The 20,726-nt window shown below is 46.4% G+C and overlaps 1 protein-coding gene across 7 annotated transcripts in view; it reads right to left on the reverse strand.

Moving 5' to 3' along the window:
• Positions 1-20,726, reverse strand: part of RBM26 (RNA binding motif protein 26) — a 946,655-nt gene that overhangs the window by 895,655 nt on the left and 30,274 nt on the right. For all 7 annotated transcript variants that reach the window (XM_033948169.1, XM_033948166.1, XM_033948165.1 and 4 more), the window contains exon 2: positions 8,820-8,938. In XM_033948169.1, the coding sequence (XP_033804060.1) occupies positions 8,820-8,938 (119 nt within the window). The remainder of the gene's footprint in view (positions 1-8,819; positions 8,939-20,726) is intronic.

A 20,726-nucleotide genomic window follows, 5' to 3' on the forward strand; every position in this document is an offset into this window, starting at 1 on the left:
GGCCACCTGAAACATATAGAGGAGGAGCTGGGAGAGGAAGACGAAACTCCTGATGCCATGAATCCGGCACGTCCTCCCGGAACGAGCAGAGGACGTCCATACAGAACCGGAGGTAGGACGTGAAGATAAAGTTATAGTTAAGGACACGATTCGCCATCATTGAATTTTGGTAAAGACGGCGACCAAACTTGTCCATCGTACGGCCCTCCCGGTCTGGAGGGACGGCAGCGTAAACCTTAGAGGGGTTGGACTTCTTCAAGGAAGATTCAACCACCAAGGACTGATGAGAAAGCTGAGAATTTTCAAACCCCTTAACCGGAATCGTCCAGTAAAGAGATTCCAACTTGGTGGGAATGGCCCTTACCGCATATGGGGTCTCCAGGTTCCAGAGAAAGGTTTGCCGGACTAAAGCAGTCAAGAAGGCAGTCAGAGAGGCCAAGCTCCGAATAGAGGAGAATCTAGCGCGGAACATTAAGAAAGGGGATAAATCCTTCTTTAGGTATATTAGTGACAGGAAAAGAAACAAAGATGGGATAGAACGACTCAGGAAATCGGACGGGAATTATGCAGAATCGGATTCCACTAAGGCCGAGCTACTAAATGAATACTTCTGCTCGGTTTTCACCTGTGAGGCACCGGGATCCGGTCCACTTTTACAGACAAGGGAAAGCCAGAAAGACCCGTTTCAAGACTTCAAGTTTACGCCCAGTAGCGTCTACTGCGAACTTTCAAGACTCAAAGTGAACAAAGCCATGGGACCAGACAACCTACACCCCAGGGTGCTCAGAGAGTTGAGTGAAGTCCTGGCGGAACCATTGTCTGTACTCTTCAATCTCTCCCTAAGCACGGGAAGAGTCCCCTTGGACTGGAAAACAGCTAACGTTATTCCACTCCACAAAAAGGGCTGCAGGACAGAGACGGCAAATTACAGACCGGTGAGTCTCACATCCATAGTATGCAAGCTTATGGAAACACTGATCAAACAGAAACTTGATACAATACTGGATGAAGAAAATCTACATGATCCCCATCAGCATGGATTTACCAAGGGCAGGTCCTGCCAATCAAATCTGATTAGCTTCTTCGACTGGGTAACAAGACAACTGGATGCCGGGGAGTCCCTGGACTTAGTGTATTTGGACTTCAGCAAAGCTTTTGATAGCGTCCCACACCGCAGGTTATTGAACAAGTTGAAATCGCTGGGATTAGGAGAAACACTAGCTGCATGGGTTAAAGATTGGCTGAGCGGTAGAATTCAGAGGGTGATGGTAAATGGTACCCCATCCAGAACATCGGATGTGACCAGTGGAGTGCCACAAGGCTCGGTCTTAGGTCCAATCCTATTCAACATATTCATAAGTGATATGACCCAAGGGCTCAGAGGAAAAATATCATTGTTCGCCGATGACGCCAAACTGTGCAACATAGTAGGTAAAAGCACTATGCCTGACAGTATGACGCAGGACCTACTACTATTAGAACAATGGTCATCGACTTGGCAGCTCAACTTCAATGCTAAAAAATGCAAAGTGATGCACCTGGGTAAAAGAAATCTGTGCAGGACTTACACGTTAAATGGTGAGACCTTAGTTAGGACCACGGAAGAACGGGATTTAGGAGTAATCATTAGTGAAAATCAAGTGGAAAAGGCTTCCTCCAAGGCAAGGCAAATGATGGGTTGTATCCGTAGAGGTTTTATCAGCAGGATGCCAGAGGTCATAATGCCACTGTACAGGTCCATGGTGAGACCTCATTTGGAATATTGTGTTCAATTCTGGAGACCACATTACCAGAAAGATGTGCTGAGAGTTGAGTCAGTTCAGCGGATGGCCACCAGGATGGTCTCGGGGCTCAAGGATCTTCCGTATGAAGTAAGGCTGAATAAATTGCAGCTGTACTCACTTGAAGAACGAAGAGAGAGAGGAGACATAATTGAGACATTTAAATATATCATGGGTCGTATCGAGGTGGAAGAGGATATCTTTCGTCTTATGGGACCTTCGTCCACCAGAGGGCATCCGCTGAAAATCAGGGGAGGGAAATTTCATGGGGACTCCAGAAAGTATTTCTTCACTGAGAGGGTGGTCGATCATTGGAATGAACTCCCACGGCAGGTGATTGAGGCCAACAGCGTGGCAGATTTCAAAAATAAATGGGATATTCATGTGGGATCTCTAATGAGGTAAGGGCAGGAGGTTGGGGGAAGGGTCACTGGAGTGGGCAGACTTGATGGGCTTTGGCCCTTTTCTGCCGTCATTTTTCTATGTTTCTATGTAACACCTCGCAGGGCGGACGATCAACACCCATCTCCTCCAGATATTCCCGTGTATAACGGGACTCAGACCGGAGGTCCAGTTTCAAGGCCCTATCCATGTCAGAGATGAAACAAGTAAAGGAGGAGTTTCGAGATGAAGACTCATCCTCCTGAGGAGACCCCAAGTGAGACCTGGGGGCATCCGAGAAACAGGGAGAAATTTATCTCGAATAGTAAGCCGGGGCCTCGGAGTCCCAGAAATGGGAGACTGAAGAGGCTCTACTAAAGTGTCTGGGGAGCGTCGAGGAATGACCCCATGCTAGGTGGGCCGGGGAAGACCCCGGGGTCTGAGGAATTAGCTGGCGACGCCTCGGGGAAGACTGGGTAAAGGAAAAGTCCTCCACCGGTTTCGAAGAAGACCCCTTAGAAGCTGGTAGCTGCCTTGATGGGGAACACAACCCAGAGTCCAACTCGAGGACAAGCATGTGTCTAGAAGGTTTTGTGATCGGAGACCTGCCCCGAAGGGGCGGAGAAGAAGGGGCTTTTTTGGAGGAGCAAACCTCGACAAAGTAGCTGGGGAAAAACAGCCCCATGGCCTGGATCCCCGAAAAGTTACAGGTGACTTGGGGGATGAAGAATCGCTCGAGGGAACCCGGCGAGTCTTGCGGACAGAGCCTCGAGAAACGAGGGGACGCTCAGGCTGGTCAGACCGAGGCTGGGTCGAGACCGAGGTCAGAAGCGTCGAAGTCAGGACCAGTTGGCTCACTCCTGAGGAAAGCTGTGTGGTAAGAATAGCCTTAAGCATGTTCTCGAACATAGCACCGAGACCAAGGATGGTTGGGTCTTAGGAGCAGTAGTGCGCTCCTTCGGTGGAGACCTCAAGGAAGAGTATTCCCTATGTGAGGAGGCATGCTTAGAGTGATGTCTCGAAGATGCCGACGAGGCGGCACTGACATAAGACACCGAGGTAAGCTTCTTCACCGGCACACCTGAGGAGGAAAGAGGAGACTTACCCGAGGCCGGAGCCTTCGAGGCCGACGGGGACTTCGAGGCCGAAGCACCAACAAGGGCGCCGAGGCCAAGCTCGAGGCCTGTCCCACAGGATCCATGGGGCCAAAGAGTTGGAGAATCTTGGCCACCCTCCTACGAAGAGCCCATGGTTACAAAGTCGTACAACGGGGGCATGACTCCGCGCAGTGCTCTGCACCCAGGCACTCCACACACCAACGATGAGGGTCGGTGATGGAGATAACCCGGTTGCACTTAGTATAGTTTTTAGACCCGGAACGAGGCCAGGACATAAGAAAAAAGACGGCTGTGGCCCCGCGAGGCCAGGCGGCCAGAGTAAGACCGGGAACCCGGTCAAAAAGATTACGAACTGAAAAAACAAAAAGAAAAAAAAAACCACCACAGATGTAAGCACAGCGACTCAAATTAAACTAACTAAACAAGCCGCGGTGCAAGAGGGACAACGATAATGCGCGAAGCAAGGGAGCAGTGCTTCTGGCTCCGCGGAAAACAGAGAACTGAGGACATGCTGAGGAGAATCATGCCTAAGACCAGGTGGGAGGGGCCCGCGCTTGCGCGGGCCAATCGCAAGCTTGAAAGTCTTCAAGGAAGTCTGCTTGCGAAAACATCCACTAGGGGGCTCCGTCAGTGACGTCACCCACATGTAGAGAATATGCTACCTGCTTGTCCTGGGATAACCCCAGGAGAGTCTGGGTCTGCTATAAGGCAGAATCTTAGGGTGACAGTCCATTCAAGAATCTATGAGTTCATCCAAAATAACTGCTCCTGCAAAAACAATCCAGGGTCAGGCAGCACAAGAACTGTGACCAGGTGACGCAAGGCCATATCTCCAAAGGAGCAACGCCTCTGAGAGACGCCATGGAGGCAGAATGATACTGTGCAGAGGAAGAACACTGGTTCTCAGATTCAGACCATAAAAATTTCAAAAGTCAGAAGAAAATGTTCAGCTCCTGCGGCCTAGTGGCACCCTTAGATGACTAAAATTTGTGTTTCTTAGGCAGTGAAGAATTGGCAGCCTGGCAAACAGAATTACCAGGCTTGCCAAGCCCTGAAAATCATGAAGGCTACCCCGCTGAGCTAGCTAAGCAATTGGTTACCTGGATGCTATGGTCCCCCCCTCCCCCCTGGAAGCGCCACAGGGCACAAGGCGCAATAACACCCTAAACATGGGAAATTTACATAATCCTGGCAAGAATACACATGAGGAGAGCCTAAGGACTTGAGCCTAGCAAGTTTCTAGGTAAAATTTGCCTCACTTGCAGTTTTGAAGAAGCAGGAAGGCTTAGGAAAAAAAAAAAAATCACTACACCGTTAACATAAACGGTACCTCATCCCCTCCCTGGAAGCCGATATGTGGAGTCCCGAAAGGCTCACCCCTCTCTCCTATCCTTTTCAATATTTACATGTCCTCTTTGAAACTCCTTTATATATCCCCCCTGGAAACTCTCTACACCTATGCTGACGATATCCTCATCCTCCTTGAGACCGACTCAAACCACACTAACCTTGCTGAGAATATACCCGCATGTATAATGAACCTTCATTCCTGGGCACATTCTGTACAAATGAAACTGAACAGTCCAAAACAAAACTACTTTGGCTCGGCCCAATATTAGGTCTTTTACCCACCTCCATCCCATTATCTTCCGGCTCCACTCTTCAGCTTGAGTTTTCAAGCAAAGTCCTTAGCATCATCATAGACTCCTCTCTCTCCTTCAATGACCACATAGTAACATAGTAGATGACGGCAGATAAAGACCCGAATGGTCCATCCAGTCTGCCCAACCTGATTCAATTTAAATTTTTTTTTTTTTTTTTCTTCTTAGCTATTTCTGGGCAAGAATCCAAAGCTTTACCCGGTACTGTGCTTGGGTTCCAACTGCCGAAATCTCTGTTAAGACTTACTCCAGCCCATCTACACCCTCCCAGCCATTGAAGCCCTCCCCTGCCCATCCTCCTCCAAACGGCCATGCACAGACACAGACCGTACAAGTCTGCCCAGTAACTGGCCTAGTTCAATCTTTAATATTATTTTCTGATTCTAAATCTTCTGTGTTCATCGCACGCTTCTTTGAACTCAGTCACAGTTTTACTCTCCACCACCTCTCTCGGGAGCGCATTCCAGGCATCCACCACCCTCTCCGTAAAGTAGAATTTCCTAACATTGCCCCTGAATCTACCACCCCTCAACCTCAAATTATGTCCTCTGGTTTTACCATTTTCCTTTCTCTGAAAAAGATTTTGTTCTACGTTAATACCCTTTAAGTATTTGAACGTCTGAATCATATCTCCCCTGTCTCTCCTTTCCTCTAGGGTATACATATTCAGGGCTTCCAGTCTCTCCTCATACGTCTTCTGGCGCAAGCCTCCTATCATTTTCGTCTGGACCGCCTCAAGTCTTCTTACGTCTTTCGCCAGATACGGTCTCCAAAACTGAACACAATACTCCAAGTGGGGCCTCACCAATGACCTGTACAGGGGCATCAACACCTTCTTCCTTCTACTGACTACGCTTCTCTTTATACAGCCCAGAATCCTTCTGGCAGCAGCCACTGCCTTGTCACACTGTTTTTTCGCCTTTAGATCTTCGGACACTATCACCCCAAGGTCCCTCTCCCCGTCCGTGCATATCAGCTTCTCTCCTCCCAGCATATACGGTTCCTTCCTATTATTAATCCCCAAATGCATTACTCTGCATTTCTTTGCATTGAATTTTAGTTGCCAGGCATTAGACCATTCCTCTAACTTTTGCAGATCCTTTTTCATATTTTCCACTCCCTCTTCGGTGTCTACTCTGTTACAAATCTTGGTATCATCACCTCAACTTCTTGGTAAAAAAATGCTTCTTTAGTCTTCATATGCTGAGGAAAGTGAGATAGTACTTTCATTATTCTCACTTCGTCGTCCTTGTTCAATCCACCATCCTCTCTAGACTGGATTATTGCAACTCCATCTATTTAAGCCTAACTAAAAATAAACTCCATAGACTTCAGCTAATCCAGAACGCCGCAGACAAGCTTATTTTCGCTAAAGGCAAGTTCGACCACGTCTCCCCACTCTTGTCCAAACTTCACTGGCTCCCAGTTCACTCCAGAGTCCTTTTTAAATGTGCCTGTTTAGCTTTCAAGATCCTACATGGCATCCTCCCTCCCGTTATCCCACTCTTTTGTAACTCCTCTAACCTTAATTCCACTAGATCCTCCCAAAAACTGAAACTATCATTCCCCTCTGCAAAAGGTATATCCCGCGTAGGAAAACTAGGAACATCCCTCCCCTTTAGAACCACAGAACTCTGGAACAACCTCACATCCCCGCTCAGAATTTCAAGCTCCCTTCAATCACTCCGCAAACACCTGAAAACTTGGTTCTTTTCAAAAATCTAACACCTCCTGCTCTTTGGTACCCTGTCCCTCTTTATCTTCCTAGCTCCTTTCCTATAACCCTTCATTGTAGCTCCTTTTCAATCTAATCCTGTACACCGTGCTGAGCTCTACGCTTGTGGAGATGGCGCGGTATACAAACCTAAGGTTTAGTTTAGTTTAGTTTAAAAATCCAAGATGGCCACCGTCAAGAAATTATCAATAAAATTGCAATATTTTTCACACTTCCCAAACTATAAAAATGGCAATTTTAGGATTTTTCAGGAGGGGGAACATCCAGAAACCCTCAAAACACCACTTTCAGCCTGTGTACTCACTGTGACCTGAGAGAAGCTGTGCAGTAACCTGCTTTCAGCTTTCTTACAGTAGCTAGATGAGAAATTTCACTGTCAGAATGCTAGGAATGGTAATGGAAAGCTGTTGTTCAGGCTGTCAATCAGACTCCTATGTCCGACTACACCTCCACCCTTGCAGACCACCGGATGTGCACTAGGACAGGTGGAATTAAGAAGATGCAGCCAGCACTCTACGAGACCCCACCGAGCCTCCTAAGGTGCCTAACAGCCTACATTCGATCCCTGATTAACAGGTGGTAAGACCACCTCAGGGATGGCTGGCTAACAGGTATCCCAGTGGGATTGGCCTGTCAGCTACAGACTGAAGTCTGTGAATTCTCAAGCAGGTTGAGCTTCAAATTCACTCCAAGCACTAAATTACCCATAAATGGGATGAAATTACATTGAATAATAAAATGGAGAAAGCAGAACAAACTCTCCTGCAGGCACATATGCAGAAGGAAAGAACTGAAGGTGGAGCTAGAGAGCCAAGTGAAGAGGAAAGAGTGAGAAATTCAGAGTGGATTCCTTCTGCAGCAGAATGTGGCTTTAGGGAAATAACCCTAGTGTCTAGAACAGGGGTGCCCAAAAGGTCGATCGTGATCAATCGGTAGATCGCGAAGGCAACGCAGGTCGATCGTGTTGCCTTCGCATTCTACTTGCTTCCCCACACAGAAGCGTCGGGCCGACTAGATTTCCTCTCCCCGACATCAATTGTTGCCTGGCTGGCCCGGAACTTCCTCTCCAACTTCAGAAATGACATCGGGGAGAGGAATCTGGTCGGCCCGATGCTTCTGTGTGGGGAAGCAGGGAGAGCTTGGGGCGGCAGCGGTTTGGAGGCCTGTTCCCCGATGGCGGTGGCAGTGGCTTGGGAGCAGGCAGGGAGACAGAAAGAAGGGGGGCATGGAGAGAGAAAAAAAAGAAAGAAAAAAGGGGAGGGGCAGGGAGAGAGGAAGAAAAAGTTGGCGGAGGGAATGAGGTCTGGAAGCATACAGCATGCTGAAAGAAGGGAAGAAATATTGGATGCACAGTCAGAAGAAGAAAGTGCAACAGACTCATGAAATCACCAGACAACAAAGGTAGGAAAAATGATTTTATTTTCAATTTAGTGATCAAAATGTGTCCGTTTTGAGAATTTATATCTGCTGTCTATATTTTGCCCTATGGCCCCCTTTTACTAAACCACAATAGCAGTTTTTAGCGCAGGGAGCCTATGAACATCGAGAGTAGCACAGGGCATTCAGCGCAGCTCCCTGCGCTAAAAACCGCTATCGCGGTTTACTAAAAAGGGAAGGGGTATATTTGCCTATTTTTGTATAGTTGTTACTAAGGTGATATTGCATAAAGTCATCTGCCTTGACCTCTTTGAAAACCCGCGGAATGTAAATGATAATTAACATTTTCTCTGCGTACAGTGTATTTTGTGTTTTTTAAAATTTTATTGTTGGTAGATCATTTTGACTTGATCATTTTAAAGTAGCTCGCAAGCCCAAAAAGTGTGGGCACCTCTGGTCTAGAATGTCTCATCTATTGCACTGGAATAGGTATTGTGACTATAACTTTCCTGTTGCTCTGCAATCTAGACAGGTGATGTGCTAACATGTCTGAAGTGGATAAAAGTACCCATCACTCAGCTTTCCATTTTCCTAAGGTGGTAAGGGTGATACAAGAACTGAACAGATAGTTGCCATTTTAACAATTACTGGCAAAACAATTAAATGAGATGCAAGGTCAAGTGCATCCCAAATGGTCTCACTATCATAAGAAAGCTTCCTCATAATAGAAAAAGGCTCGCCAACTACTGTATAAGCAATTCCTTACCTTTCTGGAGAAATACATCCAATTGATCAATACACAATGCTTTCAGTTCTTTCTCACTTTTATCCTTCTTCACCAAGGCAAGAACATATTTTGCAAGGGCTGATGGATCTGCATCACAGCTGTGAAGAAGACAAACGTAACTTTAATCATGCTGTCAGAAAGATACATCTATAATAAAGAACCTGGGTGCAAGGGACTGTTTGCCAGTAGCAATCGTAACATAATAAAATTTTATATAATCACTGAATGTTGAAAATTGAGGAAATGTACAGTGGTTACATTTAATTTATAAAAGAAGAAATTTATTCTTACCTGCTAATTAAATTTCCTTGAGTCCTGCTAAAGCAGTAACATAGTAGATGAGAGCAGATAAAGATCGACTGTACATTCCATCCAGCCTAACAAGATAAAACTCATAGCAAAAGGTACAATGTGATACTACATATGCATATTTGATCTTGATTTGTTTTTGCCATTTTCATGGCACAAACCGTAGAAGTGTGCCCACCACTGCTCTTGTTCTCCAACTACTGAACATAAGAACATAAGCATTGCCTCTGCCGAATCAGACCATAGGTCCATCACGCCCAGCAGTCCGCTCCCGTGGCGGCCCCCCCAGGTCAAGGACCTGTAGTGATCTATCACCCAAGGGCGTTTTGTATTGTATAGTAACCCTCTAATTATACCCCTGGATCCCCTTTCCCTTCAGGAACTCGTCCAATCCCTTTTTGAAACTCGTACTCTGCTCAACCACCTCCTCTGGAAGCGCATTCCAGGTGTCCACCACCCTCTGGGTGAAGAAGAACTTCCTAGCATTTGTTCTAAATCTATCTCCCCTCAATTTTTTTGAGTGCCCTCTAGTTTTTGCTGCCCCCGCCAGTCTGAAGAATCTGTCTCTCTCTACCTTCACCATGCCCTTCATGATCTTATAAGTTTCTATCATATCCCCTCTAAGCACATGATCTTATAGGTTTCTATCATATCCCCTCTAAGTACTGAAGCTATCATCAAAGCCTCATACAAGATCATCCAAATCTGTCTAACTCAGAGCACAGATCATAGAAGTCTGCCCAGCAGTTGCTTTGCTTCCCAATTGCTGGAGCTGCCATCTAAGTACCATTAGGGTTGTTTTGTTCTATTCTTTCCATGTAGGATTCCTTTGTGTTTCTCTCATACATTTTTATATTCTGCTACAGTTTTCATCTCCACTATCTCCTGTCAAGTTCAGTCAAGTTTCTTGTGCCATATAATCAGCAGCTGAAGGCAGAGAAAGTAGTTACTTATCGAAACAGGTGTTATCCAGGGACAGCAGGCAGATATTATCACATATGGATGACGTCATCGAAAGAGCCCCGGTAGGGACAGCTTTAAAAGTGCATTGCCACTTTAAGGAACCTGAGAAAGTTTGTGAATTGCCCGAACCATGCATGCGCGAGTGCCTTCCCACCCAACGCCGCATGCAGCTCTTCAGTTCCGTAAGCAAGCTAAGAAGACAACCAGGGGAGGTAGGTGGATTGTGAGCAAATCTGCCTACTGTCCCTGGATAACACCTGTAAATAACTGTGCTTTATCCCAGGACAAGCAGGCAGCATATTCTCACAAGTAGGAACTCCCTAGCTTACTAGAATGGGATGGAGGACGTGTTGGTATTAGGAAAATAAATTCTGCATTACTGCTTGGCCGAAGTGACCATCCCATCTCGAATAAGATTCTAGACAGTAGTGTGATGTGAATGTATGAACTGAGGACCAAGTAGCAGCTTTACAGATTTCATCAATAGGAGCATAGGAAAGCAACTGAAGCTGCCATAGCTCCGACTGTGGGCTGTGACTCGACTCTCTAGTTGGAGCCTAGCCTGAGCGTAACAGAAGGCGATACAAGCCGCCAACACCAACTATGTAGAAATCATTCTCTTGGATACAGGATGTCCCAACTTGTTAGGATCAAAGGAGACAAAAAGTTGAGGAGAAGTTATATGTTACTGAGTTCTCTGCAGTCCAGAGTGTAAAGCATCATCTCTTCAGGATGAGAACAAGGCTTAGGGAAAAACACTGGAAGTACAATAGATTGATTGATATGAAATTCAGTGTCGACTTTAGGAAAGAACCCTGAATGGGTGCAAAGCACTATCTTGTCATGGTGGAACATTGTGAAGGGTGGGTTTGCCACCAGTGCTTGAAGTTCATTTACTCTTCTAGCAGAAGTAAGGGAGACTTTCCAAATGAGGTATTTGAGATGAGCCGTAGACATTGGTTCAAAAGGAGGCTTCATTAGTCTAGCAAGAACCACATTAAGATCCCAAACCACTGGAGGTGGTTTGACATTGAAACCACCAGAGGATGAGCAGTAAGAGGTTTTCCATCAACTGGTCTATGAAAAGCGTTGATAGCACCGAGACAAAATATAATCTAAGTGGTCTTGAGGCCTGAATTGGATAAATGTAGAAGGTAATACAATACTGAAAATACAGAGGTGGATTTAGTATCATGATGATGAAGAGTACACCATGTGGAAAACCGTTTGCATTTCTGCTGATAATGCTGTTGCGTAGGCAGTTTTCTTGATGCTTCTACGATAAGTCTGACAGGCTGGGAAAGACGAAGGTCAGGCAATGTCAGCCCGAGAGGTACCAAGCTGTCAGGTGTAATGACTGAAGATTGGGATGCAGAAAAGATCTGTGAGAAGAGATGGAAAAATCTCAAAAGGGATTGGTTCCTTGATACTGGCACAATCAATGTCCACATTCAATAGATTAGGGGCTGGGGAGTCCATCCCAATCGATTTTGAGTTCCCATAGGAAATAATGGAGGTATTCACAGTCTCTGCAGTACCATGTCTGTCAGCGATAGTGCTGCCCGATTCAGGGGAAAAAAATTTGATTCGATTCGTCCCATTGAATCGATTTTTCGATTCGATTCGATTTTCCTGCCCAATTGGGTGTTTTTTTCCAAACATCCTGGTGGGTTTATTTTATAGACTCTTCACCCCCTTTGCCTTCTCCTAACCACACTGGCGCTGTGGTGTAAACAAAATAAACAAACAAAAAAGACTTTTTCTCTCTCTATTAAATCCTAGCTCATGTTTGCGGTCTATCATCAGCTCTGGCAGGATACACGTTTCAAATATGACATTGTAATCACAAAACAGAAAATAAAATTAGTTTTTCTACCTTTTGTTGTCTGGTCATTGTTCAGATCTTGTTGGTCCCCCGCTCTGGTTGTCTTCTGATAACTTGCTTGCCAGGGTCTGCTTCTTTCTTCTTTTTCCGTGCTATCCATCCATCTGCCATCTCTGTCCTCCCCTTCCGTTTCCCTTCCCTCCCCCGGAGGTCTGGTATCTTTCCTTTTTTTGTTTCCATCAAAAGATCCACCTTTTCTCAACTACTTTTTCATCCAGCATCTCTCCCTCCTTCTCCACCACCCCAGGGTCCACCATCTTTCCCTTTCTTTTCCCAACTACCCTCTTATCCAGTATCTCTATCTCCCCTCCACACCATCCTTTGTGTCCAACTTCTCTCCCTTTCTGTTCCTTCCCTCCCTAAATCCAATTGTCCACCATCTCTCTCCCCCTCCTCTGTTTTTAGACCTATTATTTCTTCCCCCCCCCAAGTTTGGCATATGCATAAATCTTTGAGCCCCCCTCCCTCCGTGTAATTCTACACCAGGGCCACCCCTGAAGGCCTGCCCCCACCCCTGAAGCCCTGCCTGTCCCCCCTTGAAGGCCTGTGCTACCATCCCTGAAGGTCTGCCCTCCCTTGTAGGCCTGCACCCCCCTGCCCAGGCTATCCCACCATGCCCTGCCCGCATGTACCCATTTTCTTATTTACTTCTTTTCCCCTTCTTGCTTCTCTACTTCTCCTCTTCACTGTTCTCTTTCTTTCCCTTTCTCCCACCAGACCTTTTTCTCTGCTCACTCCATCCCTCTCTCCAAATACTCTTTATCCTCCTTCCAACCCTATATTTCTCTCCCTGTCTCCTTTCTCATTCCAATCTTTCATTCAGTACTTTTTCACTCCTTGCCTCCTTCCCCTCAGCTCTCCTCTCAGGCTGCCTACACTTGATCTCTGTTCTTTATGGGTTGGTTGTTTTTTTGTGTTTTTTTTAAATCGTGCAGCAGTCTGATGGCAGCAGAAGAAATGCTGTGCTGCAGTGGGTCCAGTCATGGCCTCCCTTCCTCCCCCCGAAGCCTGCCTACCTTCCCCCAAGCTGAACTGCCACCGATTCGGCCTCCCATCACTCACCCGCTACCCGCAGCCGCTGCTAGCAGAATCCGTTTAGCACCCCCCCCCCCCCCGGCTGCTGCCGCAACTCCAAAAGGGCCAGGCGCGTGCAGCGATTGCACCCGCCGGTCCATAAGCCTTCCCCCGACATCTATTCTGACAGAGAGAAGGCTTATAGGCCGGCGGCGTGCAATCGCTGCACACGCCTGGCCCTTTTGGAGCAGCAGCGAGCGGAATTAAATTGAGCCGGCGGGCGGGTCACAAGCAGGCAAGCAGCAACACAGAAACACCACTGCCGCTTGCACTCATCGTAGAAGGCATCGGGCCCACCCTTTAATCCTGCCCTGGATGCACGGGAGGCTAGGGGAGAAGCCGGAAACCAGCACTTCCCGACTGACCCTCACCCCTCACCCTCTAAAGCAGCGGCCGGCCAGCAAGAGGCAGCGCTGCCGCTCCTGCTTTAGGGGGCGATGGGGGGAGGGTCAGTAAGCGAATTGGGAGGCCAATTTTTTTTTGTTTTGAATCGATTCACCCGAAGTGAATCGGTGAATCGATTCGAATCGTAAATCAGGCAGCACTAGTCAGCGATATTAACAACAGCTGAATGGAGAAAAAGGACTTTCTGCCTCAGAAACATCTCCAAATGACCAGAGTGGAAGATCTTTAGACTGCCAGCCAGCCGAACACCGACTATGACTCCCACCCCATGGATCCTCGTCCATGCGGTCAGGGGTAGGGAAAAGCAGCCTGCGCCTTGAAACCCAGGTTGGTTTCGCTCCAGATGCCTACAGCCTGTGCTTGAAACCTGTGACAAGGCCAGCAGATTCCCAGGGAAAGAAACCCCTAATCTATAAATTGTGTCACACAGCAGGTTGGCTCCACAGATCCACCAGAGCTACTCTGTGAAGCTGCAGTCCGGCACTGCAGAACTGCATCCTTTCCTCCAACAGGGGACCACCGGGAAAGGAATGCACTGAAGCCACCGAAAAACGAACTTTAAGCGAAAAAATAAGAAATAGAAGCAGAGTAACTTCAAAAGACTTCTGCACAGATTGCTTACAGAAAGTGAAACTAGATTTGTTTACCAGCTCTCAAGCTAAGGGAGGGTGGAGCATGTGCTCAGAAAGTTATGGATTTCTGCAATACTCGGACTGTAGGTTGGGAATGAACACCCAGAGCAGGGGTGCCCAATACATTGATCGCGATTGACCGGTAGATTGGGAAGGCAACACGAGTCGATCGCAGAGCCTATCCCGGACCTTTCAAGATCGCCTTCTCAACCAAGTAATACTGATCCAGAAAATCAAGTAGCCATGTATTATGTAAACAAACAGGGTCTCGCCTGCTCTGCTGAGAAGAAAAACAAATCTGGAATTGGGCAATTCCTCTCAACATTTTTCTCAAGACTGTGTACCTAGCAAGCAAACAAAACACTCTGGCAGTGAGCAGATTCCTTCAACTTCACTTGTTGTCACTCAGGTCAACTGTATTACATCAGATCTTCTTACTCTGGAGAACCCCACAAATAGAGATCTCTTTCGTATCTCCCAGAAATCACAAACTTCCATACTTCTGTTCCAGACTATCCTCTCCTCATTTTCTGGAGACAAATGCTTTTCTCCTAGAATGGACGAACAAGTTTCTCTATGTATCCCTTCCAATTCCTCTAACAGGAAAGACTCTGTTCAAACTGTGGCAGGAGTCAGTCACCATGATCCTCATAGCTCTAAGGTGGCCAAGACAACCCTTGTTTCCCCTTCAACTCAGTGTAAGGAAACCCGTTACACTGAAATTTTTCCAACTTGCTGACTCAGAACAAAGAGTTCCTATTCTCTAACACTCACAGCCTGGTACCACTCTCTCAACGGATAGATGAATTCTCTCTCTCGGCTCTTGTTTCAGCAATAATAGATGTTTCCAGAAAACCGTCCACTCAATGCTGTTTCAAGTGGGCTTGTTTCCCTCTTTGCGTCACCAACATGCATTACTTCCGAACACATATCCTCTGGCATCAGTTCTGGATTATCTATTACATCTCTCCAACTCTGGTCTAAAACCAGTTTCAGTAAGAGTACATCTCAGTGCTATCAATGCTTTTCATATATCTTTGAACAATAAACTTCTGGCTACACACCCATTGGTTTCCAAGTTAATGAAAGGTCCACTTCATTCCAAACCTCCAATCAAACCTCCTCCAGTTGCTTGAGACCTCAATATTGTACTCTCCACTCTGAGGAAGCCTCCATTTCAACCACTTGCATCTTCGTCTCTCAAGCACCTCACTTAGAAGTTAATTTTCTTAATCTGCATCACTTCTGCAAGCCAAGATAGTGAACTTCAAGCAAGTCTCAGATCCGCTCTATACAACATTCTATCACAAAAGAGTTGTCCTTCATACTCATCCCAAATTCTTACCAAAAGTAGTCTTGGAATTTCATCTCAACCAGTCTATAGTTCTGTCTTCTTCCCAAGACCACATTCTCATCCTGGTAAAGCTACACTCCACACATTGGGAATCTGAAACATGCTCTAATAGTTAGTTTGAAAATATTTCCCAGGTATTCTTTTTTTTGTAAACGCTGGTTAAAAATACCCAATTTTTGACATTTTTTTAAAAAACACAAACTTTACATTAAAAGCAACAATATTAGCTAATAAAGCTGAAATTGTATATTTGAGAACGTCATGTCACAAAATAACAGACAAAATTTGACGGGGATAGCTTCATAATTACAGGAGCCACAGAAAGCTGAACCTTTTGAGCACGGTCCATTTTTTTCGGCCCACTTTGAGACTTTTTACATACCTCAGTTTCATTAAAATTCATGTTGGCGATGTAGGGATATTTGAATCTGAAAAACAGTGAAAATTTGAATAAATGCATGAAGCCATATTTTTTGGATGGTCATATCTTTAGCTTCACTTGACTGTAAAAGCTTATATTGCAAATCTTAGAAGTACCTCATGGTACATGTCTGCTGATAAAGTTTTACTCTCAGCTGACTTACCTACCCAACAGCAGTATGGAGCCAAACTGGCAAAAATTTTCATTCGTGACTTTTTTTGCCTACTTTGCTGACCTGTAGAAATGGGAGCATGTTCACAAAAGATCTCAAACTTGGCACAGAAACTTGCCCCAAGGTGTTGTACCAAACTGCAAAATTTCAGACTCCTAGGCAGTTTCCTTCTGCCGCAATGCTTAAGCAAAGTTGGCGTTTTAGGTCACACGAGGCATGGGAGTGATCAATTGCTTTTGTTCAACCATCCCTAGCTCCTGACCAAATTGAGATAGATCTCAAAAAATTTTGCAGAGTTTCATTTGAGACCCTAGACAACACCCCTGTAAAATTTGGTTGGATTTCAAGGGGGGCCAAGCATGGGCGGTTTTCAGTATTGGTCCACTTGACATGGAATGACCCCTAAGTAAGGGTGAACCTGGAAACCCATCTTTCGCAAGCCATCACGACCACCATCACCATGGTGAAGTCTGGGGCACCGTCACCAGCCCAAAAGACAGAGCCGAGAATTGGTAATTCTGTACCAGAACATGAAACTGCAAAAATTTGTAGTGGGCTGAAAAAATGAGATCCAATGAGGCAAGAAACTCTCCTGGGGCCCCTGCTGCAATGACCAAAGCACAGTCTCCATGCAAAAGTGTGGAACCTTGAGAGCCGCATTCAAAATCCAGAATAGACCTCCAATCTTCGGAGCCCTACTTTGGCACAATAAAGTATATAGAGCATCCGCCTGAGCCCGAGTGGGCGAGCAACACCAGCTCTGTAGCTTGAATACCAAGCAAGCTCTGAACAATGACTTGAACCTTCAGCACTTTGGCAACTTGAAGGAGAGTCTACGAACCAAGCTGTCAGAGGCCAGGTAAATTCCAGCTTATAGCCCAACTGAATAATGTCTTAAGACCCACTGGTCAGGTGTAATGGGAAGAAATGCTGAGAAATGGTCCTCTATATGAACAGGGACCTGTAGCCACCATACCATCATCAGGAGCCCTGTAAAAATCTCTGCAACGTGGCACCTGCATACGGTTGAGATCGCTGTGAGCCATGAAAATTAGAACAACCAAAACCCCAGGGGGGTCTGGGCCTCCTATGAGGCAGAGTCTTAGGGCAATGGCCAACACAAAATCCATGAGGTCGTCCAGACCTTTGCCGAACAATAAACTGCCCCTTAAAAGGCAGTCTAGCCAAAGTAGTCTTGGAAGTTGAATCACCAGCCCACTGTCTGATCCAGAGCATTCTGCAGGTAGAAATGGAATACTCTGACACCTTTGTCAAAACTTGCATTAGGTCATACAATGCATCAGCCATATAATCTGTCCCAGCCAAAGCAAGGTGAAAAGGGGGATCCACCGCCTCACTCTCCAGTGTGCGTAGTCAAAAGAGGCAGGTGCGTGGGACAAAAGACATCACCGAAGCAGCTTTGATGCCTAATGCAGCTGCATCAAAGAGTTTCTGGGGACCACACAGCGGTCCAGCATATCCTTAAGCACCTTAACTGGGTAGAGACAAAAGCTGCTGACACACCTGTGCCAGGGGATACAAGCGTTGACATAGCTCTAGCAATTTTAGGAGCACCCTCCAGAGAGTCAAACTGCTCCAAGACCAGAATGCTCATATCAGGGTGCCAGGGAAAAGTAGCAGACTCTGAGCACACATCACAAAGCCAGGAGGAAGAAGTGGACAGAGCCAGCTGAGTGACTAAGTTCAACTCCTGCAAGGAATCAGAAATAAGGTCCGGCAGTGCTGCAAATTGAAATAAGCGCAGGACAGTGAAATCATCCTCATGATCCAAGACCCCAGAGGGATCCACAGATCCAACACACAGCCCCTGATCTCCTGCTCTGGAAAGCACTGTATCTGCAAACAAGGCATCAGCAAGTGAAGCATCTGCATCAGGGTCCCCCAGAATAGGGTCAGACAGTGCCAAAGCAGCAGTAGGCTGAGGTGAGGATGTGCCCAACGGTTCAATGCCACTAAGAGACACTGCAGAGGTGGATTGGCACTGCTCAGGGGGAGAATATCTGTACTGAGACTCAGACCACCAAAAATTCATAAAGTTAGGAAAAGCGTTTGGCTCCTGGGGCATAGTCATCCTGAAATGACTTAAATTTGTGTTTCTAAGGCAGTGGAGGGTAGTGCTGCCCGATTCAGGAAAAAAATTTTTGATTCAATTCGATTCAGCCTACTGAATTGGTTTTTCAATTCGATTCGATTTTCCTGCTCAATTGGGTGTTTTTTCAAACATTCTGGTGGGTTTATTTTATAGCCTCTTCACCCCCTTTGCCTTCTCCTAACCACACTGGCGCTGTGGTGTAAACAAAATAAACAAACAAAAAGACTTTTCCTCTCTCTCCTAAATCCTAGCTCAAATTTGCGGTCTAACACCAGCTATGGCAGGATACACGTTTCAAATCTGACATATTGTAATCACAAAAGAGAAAATAAAATTAGTTTTTCTACCTTTTGTTGTCTGGTCATTATTCAAATCTTGTTGGTTCCAGGCTCTGGTTGTCTTCTCTTAACTTGCTTGCCAAGGTCTAATTCTTTCTTCTTTCTCCGTTCTAACCATCCATCTTCCATCTCTGTCCTCCCCTTCTATTTCCCTCCACCCCCCCCCCACCCCCCCTGGCGATTTTAGGATTTTTCAGGAGGGAGAACTAGAAATTCTCAAAACCTCACTTTTCCAACCTCCTCCGATTCATCTCACAGGCTGTCAAGCTTGTACTCACTGTGACCTGACCTAAGATCTGTGCTGTAGTCTGCCTCAGTTCTCTCATAGTAGCTGGATGAGAAAATTCACTGCCAAAGTGCTGGGAATGCTTCTGCTAAGCTGATCTTTGGGCTGCCAGTTAGACTCCTATGCCTGACTATATCTCCACTCCAGCGAGACGGGTAGAGGCAAGAAGACGCAGCCAGCACCCTGCAAGACACTGCCGAGTCTTAACAGGAGATGTCCACTTCAGGGATGGCCCTGAGCGCCAAAGAAAACTATGCAGGCTGGCTAATAGGTACCTAGTGGGATCGGCCTGTCAGCTATAGACCGAAATCTGTGTGTTCTTAAGCAGGCAGAGCTGTGAAATAGCTCCAAGCACCAGAATTCCTGAAAAGGAGATGAAAATACACCGAATAAAATAATAAAATGGGGAAAGCAGAACAAACACTCCTGCAGGCAGGCAGAAGGAAAGAACTGTAGGTGGAGCTAAAGAGCCCAGTGAAGTACAACAGAGACAGAGTGAAAAATCCGGAATGGATGCCTTCTGCGGCACACGGCTCTGGGGATACAACCCAGCTGTCAATAATGTCTCACCTATTGCACTGGAAATAGGAATTAAGGAATTTTTCACAGAGGGAAAAACAAAACAAACATGGATACTTTACAAGTGAGTAGTAGTTAAAGAGTTAAAAGCACCCTCAAAAAAGTAAGCTTTTAGCCTAGATTTGAGCACTGTGGTCATCTATGGTTACCTTTTATTTGATATACGGTATTGCCTCTCCTCCGCTGATATCAAAGTAATTTATAATACATTAAATAGTAAGCAGGTACTCTAAAGCACAGTTACTTACCGTAACAGGTGTTATCCAGGGACAGCAGGCATATATTCTCACATGTGGGTGACGTCATCTACGGAGCCCCAGCGCGGACAGCTTTTCAAGCAAACTTGATTGAAGTTTCAAGTTTGCTACACTGCACCACGCATGTGCATGCCTTCTTGCCCACTAGAGGGCGCATCCCCACCTCGTGGTCCTCAGTTCCATAACCAGCAAAGAAGCCATCCCCGGGGAGGAGGGCGGGTTGTGAGAATATATGCCTGCTGTCCCTGGATAACACCTGTTACGGTAAGTAACTGTGCTTTATCCCAGGACAAGCAGGCATGATATTCTCACATGTGGGTTACCTCCAAGCCAACCAAAAAGGGCAGGTGGGAGGATGGCAATTTAGGAAAACAGGTTACGTAACACCGACTGGCCAAACCGGCCGTCGCTTCTGGACAAAGTGTCCAGACAGTAGTGGGAGGTGAACGTATGAACCGAAGACCAAGTGGCAGCTTTACATATGTCCTCCACAGGAGTAGACCGGAGGAAAGCAACAGAAGCTGCCATCGCTCGGACCTTATGCCCCGTGACTCGACCATGGAGCGTGAGGCCAGCCTGAGCGTAGCAAAAAGAAATACAAGCAGCTAGCCAGTTGGACAAGGTGCGCTTGGAAATAGGATGTCCCAGCCGATTAGGATCAAAGGACAAAAACAATTGAGGAACCTTCCGATGAGACTTGGTACGTTGGAGATAAAAAGCCAACGCCCTCTTACAGTCCAGCGTGTGAAGCGCCGCCTCACCAGGATGAGAGTGGGGCTTCGGAAAGAACACCGGAAGAACAATAGACTGATTGAGGTGGAAATCAGACACAACCTTAGGTAGAAATTTAGGATGGGTGCGAAGAACCACCTTGTCATGATGGAATACAGTAAAGGGCGGGTCCGCAACCAAAGCCTGTAGCTCACTAATCCAACGAGCAGACGTGAGCGCAAGTAAAAAGACCACCTTCCAAGTGAGAAACTTAAGAAGAGACTTGTCAATCGGCTCAAAAGGAGGTTTCATCAGCTGAGCCAAGACTACATTAAGATACAAAGCTACAGGAGGAGGTTTCAGAGGAGGGTTAATATTGACTAAACC

Source organism: Geotrypetes seraphini, chromosome 6, assembly GCF_902459505.1.
Source record: "Geotrypetes seraphini chromosome 6, aGeoSer1.1, whole genome shotgun sequence".
Classification (NCBI taxonomy): Eukaryota; Metazoa; Chordata; class Amphibia; order Gymnophiona; family Dermophiidae; genus Geotrypetes; species Geotrypetes seraphini.